Genomic DNA, 7,643 nt, shown 5'->3' on the forward strand with positions numbered 1-7,643 from the left:
GAATCTAGGGTACGTAGTTATATTATCTTGTAATTTTGCGGTAAGACTTAAATGGCAGCCACGAAAATTAAAGACAAGCGTTTGTTTGGTATTTTATTATCAGAAATTGTCGAGGATGAAATTTTAGATTGTAATGATTTACTCATTACGCGTCGTACCTCAGATTTAAAAAAAAATGCGATTTTAGGTACAATGGCTTGCATAAAGTCAAGAAAGAAAAGAAAACGAAATATGCGAAAAAAGATATAAACAGACGATATTTGCAAAATTATAGTTTTTTGAAAAGATAGAAGGCGCCACCGCCGAATGATAAAGATTACTCTCAGTGAAGAATTTGTCCCGCGAAAGCGGCGAAACCCCGATTTCTCATTTCTGAAGCCATATAAGTAACTCAATGGTTAAGCAATTTTTACGTTTTCACATAACTCTCTACGTAAAATAATTGTTTTAGCGTTTTTGGGAACAATTATTGTTAAAATTCCTGAATTTCCTCCACGAAAATTATTCGTACGTTAATTTAAATGGAGTAATCAAACTAAAAATGGATTTGTTTTCTGATTTACCAACAGCTTCTAAAGGTATACTATTTTTTTTAAACTAATAAGCCTTGGCTTGATTTTTTTTTAGTAATATTTCAAATTGTTTTGCAGAAAGTAAACAAACACAAGTGCCTCATCACAGAAGGACCTTGCTTCCAAATTCTGGTACAGACCTCTTTGGCGATTTACCATTGCCAAGCAAAGAATCAACAGAAAAAATTCCAGATGACCAAATGTGTGATAATAAAGGAAGTAATTTTCAAGGGGTTAAAAGAAAATTTGAACCAGTAGAGGACACTGAAAAACGTGAAAATAATTTCAAACAAACAAATAACAATGATACATTTGGAAAAATCAAGTTACGCGCTTTTGTTGCGGAGAGGAAAGGAGAACGTGAAGAGATGCAAGATGCTCATGTTATTATCAACAATTTTCATAAAAATATTGAGAATTTACACTCATCAGTGTATGTTTTTCATATTAATATAGTGCAATCCACAAACGTATGATAATGTTTTCAATTGACAGAGAGAGGCTATCTTTGTACGCTGTATTTGATGGTCACGGAGGGGCTAGGGCGTCGAAATATGGAAGCGTTTCACTTCCGGCTACTTTGGCAGCTAAGTTTCCCAAGGGTAGCGCACTATGCCTTCAAGCTTCTGAATCTATTTATACAAAAATACTTGCTTCGTTAGCTTAAGGTTAGTCGTAAAATAGCCTTCTTTAATTAAATATTAGGATCTAAAAAATATATTGAAATGAATAAAAAGCAGGTTTGGAATTTAAATTATTTGTGATGAAGATTGGAATTATAAAAGTACTGTGCCATTCTTTATTAAATTCATTTATTTGCAAAATAATATAAAGAAAATGGCCTTAGTGGAATTTTGCATTATGTTAGATATTTTCAGGATTATTTAAATATATTAAGGCACACACCCATTTTCAATAGGCTTATTTAAACCAAAATTTATCATTTACTAATATATTCTTTTCCATATGTTGTGTTTTGTATTCTTGAATAGGTGACATCGCTCAACTAGAAAAAGACATGAAAAAATGTTTCTTAGAATGTTTTAAAAAGACTGACGAAGAGTTTTTAAAAGAAGCGGCTAAGAAAAAGCCATCTTGGAAAGATGGTAGTACATCAATTATCATTTTAGCCATTAATAATACACTATACATTGCAAATCTAGGTGATAGCAAGGTAAAAACAAGAAGTCAATCAATATGATTTACATAATTATACGTTATATTTTTTTATTTTCTATCTTTGTAGGCTATACTATGTCGTTTAAATCCAGAAACGAAAAATTTAAGTGCAATTCCATTAAGCAAAGATCATTCTCCTACTGACTATAGTGAAAGAATGAGGATTCAAAAAGCAGGAGGTTCAGTAAGGTAGGTATTTTTACAGAGAACATTGTTGATATCGTGGAAGTTGTTTAATTCTTGAAATTTCTTTTCATCTAAAAGAGATGGGAGAGTTTTGGGTGTACTTGAGGTATCTCGATCAATTGGTGATGGCCAATTCAAAAATTGTGGAGTTATATGCGTTCCTGATGTCAAAAGATGTCAATTAACTGAAAATGATCAGTTTATAGTTTTAGCCTGTGATGGCTTATGGAAAGTGTTTACTTCGGATGAAGTTCTCGAAATTATAAATGAGACCATGAATGTATGTAAGCCTATTATATAATTAAACTAAGCATTTTTGAAAAACCCAAATGTGATTGCAAAAATAGGACCAATCAATCCAAAAAACCAGTGAGAAAGACACGGAGGAAGTCCGTTGCGAAGCGGCTTGTACGAGACTAGTGAACGAATCTGTCAGAAAATTGAGTGGCGATAATGTAACTGTAATTATAGTCTTAATCAGGCCTAAAGCCATTTTAAAGTCCAGTTAAAATGGAAGCATACGATCAGATTTTGGTCAACCACTGAATCAAATTGAGATTATATTTGTAATTTTGATGAGTTGTTGATTAACTCATCACCAGGAAAAGTTGATATAATCGTGGCTTTTGCACCAATATAATCGCTATTTAGAGAAGACTCCATTTTAATTAATGTTTAATGTTATTTTCTCAACAATAAATAATATACAGAAATGTTTCTTTTTATAAAATGAAGTTCACAAATAAGATAGAAATTAAAGGTACATAGGAAACAAATTAGACAGCAGGGGCTAAAATAGTGGGAAATTTTGGGCAGTGCTATTTATCACAAAACAGTTTGAAAAATTAAAAATACCTGATTACCTCATGGGAGATGTCATGGTCGACTGGTCTTTCCAATACATATTGACAAACGCAGCCAATTTTGCAGAACTAAGTTACTTATTTACAGCCCTTTTTTTCTCTTATTATTTTGTTAAAATATTCGTCTGCTACAAATTCTGAATTCCAACTGCTTCTATAGCTCATTGAAATTATGTTTTACTTTAGGGGTTTAGTTTGTACATACAAGGGTCCTTGGTACATAGCGGCTCGCTCGCCGTTATTTTAGGCAGTTCTAAATAAAATCCTTATTTTAGCCCCTGTTGGACAGAGTTTGCCATGTTTTAATAGCAAAATGTATTGTGAAAAAAATGCATGACATTTTTCTAGTAAAATTAGGAGATAAAGAGAGGCGGCGTTTTTTAATAATGCAGATAAAAATGGGTACAAAGTAGCGTAATAACAATTATTTCATGACCGAACCTTTTTTCAACCTAGACATTCTCGCTAAGCTACGACTTCGACGTGCACTCGAACTGAGTAGCGTGTTATCGTCGTCAGTAGTAGTATATTTCGTCTTAGGCAAGACACTAGGGGGCTCTGTACGGAGAATTAAACCTAGATTGCGCATTGGCTCTGAAAATAACTTATTGTTATTATGAAACTTATGACAACAGCCATACGTAACATGATCACTCATGCGTACGCCTCTGTATTATATTTCCATAGGAAAAAAAATCACAGAGACCTTGTTTCACACAGAACATACAATAAATGTTTCTATAATAAGGGCCTATAGAGGGCCCTACCAGTGCGCGGCGCCCTAGGGCTTAGCCCTGCCTAGCCCAATTTTAGAGATGGACCAGAGTCACCACACTAAAATCCCCGTCAAAGTCAAAGATAGAGTTTGTGTTACCTCGACTGGACTTTTAGCAGTTTTTCATTATACTCCCAAAGTTGTCACGTTCGGTAAGGGAGAAAGAAGTATTAACAAAATAAAATGCTTATAAAAATTGTGCGAGAAATTCTCGGTGTTCTCAAAATCCTCTTCACTAACTTCCATTTCCTATCTATTCGCGACCGAAATGAGGTGGCGTAACGGCGCTATGATCTATTGTCTGCTACAGACAAATGAAAAAGTAATAAGAAAGTTTTTTCTTAAATAAACTTATCAAAATATAAGCAAACGATACAAAAATTATATTAAAATCCCAGTATCATTATTTATGTAGTCAAATTTACGAATAACGACGAGGAAAAACTAATGGCGTCTGCTTTAGCCTCTACTTATCTAGGTTTCAATGGCGAACCAAAGGGGGCGTAACGATAGTTTTCGGTCGCGAATAAAGTTCATGACGTGTTTTTCGTTACGCAGTTGGACTGTTGGAAATGAACAAGGTTTTCTTGTAGAAAATATCTTTATGAGTAACTATGTTACGTATGATAATGCTTTAAGACTGGCCGCCGTTGTGTCAGATTTTTTACTGTATGGTTTATCGCGTTTCCGGTTTCGAGTTTCGACGTCACGTTGCTCAACGAAGCCACAGGCGAATGAGTGACGATGTGAAATATGGTATTGTAATTCTGTATTCAGTGGCGGACTGGCCATAGAGTGAACCTGCCCGATGGCAGGTGGGCCCCACGGACCGTTCATGAAGTGGGCCCCCTCAAACATGATAGACTTATAGTTGTGTAGACTGGGGCCTATTGTCTCCTGGCAGCCCAAAATGTTAGACCCAGTCCGCCACTGTTTGTATTCTTCATTATTATTCTAAAATACTGGAAATATTTTATACTGCACAATTTTTATGGTGGTTTTAGTGTAATTTCGTGCTTTCTCGTAGCGTCGTAGGCATACGTCGTAGCTAAGCGCCGCCATGACATTTCAGGACACAGATCACGAGGCAAAACGCCACACGAACCTGCGAAATAAGCACGTGACCACAATGGGCGTCTTAATGTCATGGCCGACCTAAACACGTTACCATGGCAACGAATACGAAAAATATCATCAATAGCAATTTAATTAGTTAAAAATAAATAATTTAAAGGTTTTCCTACTCAGAAAGCCTAATCTAACAGGCTACAAAAATCGTACAATTGAATTTGACGTTAGTTAACGAAACCGTATGGTCCGGCAGTAACGTAGATGTTCGCGTTTAAGCATTTTCTAGAGTTGTTGAAACTGCAGTTATTATTTAATTTCTCCCTACGTTGATCGGTAAACCGACTATTTTCTTTTATAAGACACAAAACGTCTGCTTAGCCGACGGAAATCCAGCACTACGTTGTTTTTGTTTTTTTTTTATTCAAGGAAGAAAGGCTGATTGAGTCTGAGAAGACCGCGAGCCCGGCGAAACACCATCTGATTAAACAGGGCGAGATATGTGTAACGGCCACGCCAACGGGGGGATACGTGGGGACAGGGGTGGGGACACCTGTGGCGGAAGTATTCCGACCACCCGTTGGGTAATTGGTAGTCGTCCTCACACGACCATCCACAAACTCTGCCTTCCGGACGCCTGGGATTACAGGAGTGAGCCACTACTCCAGCACTACGTTTTACTACCAGGTTTGGACATAGGGATATTTTTTTAGTAGTGAGCCCGACTAGTGAGCCTCCTACCTTAACTGATTTTAGTAACTAGTCACTGACTAGTGGGGGTAAAAAGAGGGTATAAAAACAAGAAGGACATCCAACATTTTGCATTACCCGTCAGAATTAAAATAGGAATTTATTATCACTTGAGTTACATGACTTTGGCCGATCACAATTTTTTTTAATAAAATGGGATTAATGAATGATGAATTTATGATACGCCATATTCGCCATTATTTATGAATATTTATTTAATTTTTTCACTAGTCAAATTGACTAGTGAGCCCCCAGATTTCGATTAATTTAGTAGTCAGAGCATTTATTTTATTATTCAAATGCCGTGACTATTGCCTTATGTCCAACCCCGATTACTACGTGGTGACTGGTGCTATGTAAACTGAAAGGCTAATCAATGAGAACCACTAAATAGACGCTTCAATAAACCCTCTTCAAGGAAATCGCCAAGAATTTAGATTTCCGAGAGCCAGGACCTGCAAGTTTGTTTTTTGCTTGTTGAAAAAATGGAACCTAATGCTACAATAGGCGATATTATAAAGTCAGATATGCTTGCTCAACTTGTTAAAATGAGATAACGAAATAGTACATTTAAAGCCTACGGATGAATTCATAGGCTCTTTGGTGGGAAAGCTATTGGAAGCATAGTGGAAGGTGGCCTTTCCCATCAAAACAAGAAGGCCACGTTACTTTATTATATCGCCTATTGCTTGATTTAAACCAAGTAGATTTTTTTGACGTATTAAGGCTTAGCAAAACGCGACGTTCTATATACCGGTAAAAAGTTTTCATTATTTTCCTAAGCACTATATAAACAGTAACTTGCAAGTCCTGGCTCTCGGAAATATTACTTTTCGGCAATTTCCTGGAAGATGTTTTATTTAAGAGCCTATTGAGGCAATTTGTAGGGTTTCTACCAATCCCTCTAATTGTCGAAGAGTAACCTCCTCCTCCTACAGAGATCAAATCCACCCAGTATCTCATTGGTTTTCGGTTTTCCAAAACTGACGTCTATTGACGCGATTGAGCCGCACGCCGCACCGGTGACGTAATTTCTTCCCACCCAGTCGTGCCGGGGAAAATGCGACCAAGATGCTCGCGAATCATGTAAACCTAGGAACAACAAACACAAGGAGAACGCTAGCCTTTAAATAGGCTGACGCAGTGTTGTGTACAAATTTCATTGGACGAGCCTTTAGACTGAACATTTTACGGAAAGGGGGAAGACAATTTCCGATTTTCCCCTACCGACGGCAGCAGGCGCTAAAGGGTCTAACCAATGAAAACTGTACACAAGAAAAGGCACAACTTTTGACGGGCTGCGTTCTCCTTGTGTGGGGTGCTGTGTTTGTTGCTCCTAGATGTAAACAAAATACTTTGTTAGAAATCTGTTTCTATCCGAATCCGAATGGGGGCGTAGGAACGTTCTAGAAGTTGAGCCTTTTGAAAATTTCAACTGACCAAAATGTTAGTTGCCCCTCCCAGCAAAATTCTAGGGAGGGGCATTGCCCCCCCTGCCCCTCCCGGTTCCTACGCCCCTGAATCTGATGAGTGTTAACGTAACCTGCGATTATCCCAGGTCCCGTAAATCACGGCCAACTTAGATACACTCCCACCCGTATCACTCGTCAGGGCCGTGCGTGCAATGTACCTGTAAAAGATGCCCGTTTCTTAAATAATAATAGCTCTAATCTCCTAGCCTATATGCGAAAACTCTTAGCGGCGTCACTGTATAGGATTTTACTATTGTTTATCTAGAATCCAGCACTATCAGTACTTATTACAATCACATTTCAAAGTTCCTGCGGAAACTGTTATGCAATGTCACTATGAAATATTATTAAATTATTTTGTACCATTGAGGAACTGTCGCCTATATTGCTTAACATCATATATTTATCCACTTTAAACTAGACCTGATAGTCTCCCATATACAAGTATTTTAAATTTAAAACAAACGATGTAGGCAAAAAACCAAAATCATACCAAAACTAAAACTAGAAGGGTTTCCCGTTGGGTCGTTTTATCTTTGTTTATTGGCTTATTATCTTAAAAAAAACTATTCGTGTTGTTTTGAAATGATTAATTTGCAACGAATACGTAATTTCCTGGTGTTTTTTTCGTATTATCAAATAATAACATTACTTCCGTTTGATTCATTTCCGACTTCTTATTATATCTAAGCTTTCTTAAAATTCCCATCCGTTTGTTTCTAATCTCCGTGGCTAGGTGGCGCGATTCTAGTAGCGATTGGCGCTCGCTTTCGAGCTT

At 36.9% G+C, this 7,643-nt stretch overlaps 1 protein-coding gene across 1 annotated transcript; it reads left to right on the plus strand.

Annotated features, from left to right (window-relative positions):
• Positions 1-409: 409 nt before the first annotated feature.
• LOC149925281 (integrin-linked kinase-associated serine/threonine phosphatase 2C-like) lies at positions 410-2,615 on the plus strand. Its single transcript, XM_090160023.1, has 7 exons — positions 410-578; positions 651-1,005; positions 1,068-1,174; positions 1,565-1,746; positions 1,819-1,940; positions 2,016-2,217; positions 2,285-2,615. The coding sequence occupies exons 1-7, from the start codon at positions 542-544 to the stop codon at positions 2,444-2,446; spliced, it is 1,167 nt and encodes a 388-aa protein (XP_090016149.1). The 5' UTR covers positions 410-541; the 3' UTR covers positions 2,447-2,615.
• The last annotated feature ends 5,028 nt before the right edge of the window (positions 2,616-7,643 follow it).

The sequence above is a fragment of the Leiobunum rupestre genome, chromosome 10 (genome assembly GCF_980474605.1).
Source record: "Leiobunum rupestre chromosome 10, qqLeiRupe1.1.hap1, whole genome shotgun sequence".
In the NCBI taxonomy this organism is placed as follows: Eukaryota; Metazoa; Arthropoda; class Arachnida; order Opiliones; family Sclerosomatidae; genus Leiobunum; species Leiobunum rupestre.

What these genes read in the sequence shown, in the direction of transcription:
- LOC149925281 (XM_090160023.1), top strand. Translation starts at nt 542, where the DNA reads ATGGATTTGTTTTCTGATTTACCAACAGCTTCTAAAG. An exon ending in GAGAATTTACACTCATCAGT is followed by an intron (nt 1,006 to 1,067) that starts GTATGTTTTTCA and finishes TTCAATTGACAG; the next exon opens with AGAGAGGCTATCTTTGTACG. An exon ending in GGCAGCTAAGTTTCCCAAGG is followed by an intron (nt 1,175 to 1,564) that starts GTAGCGCACTAT and finishes ATTCTTGAATAG; the next exon opens with GTGACATCGCTCAACTAGAA.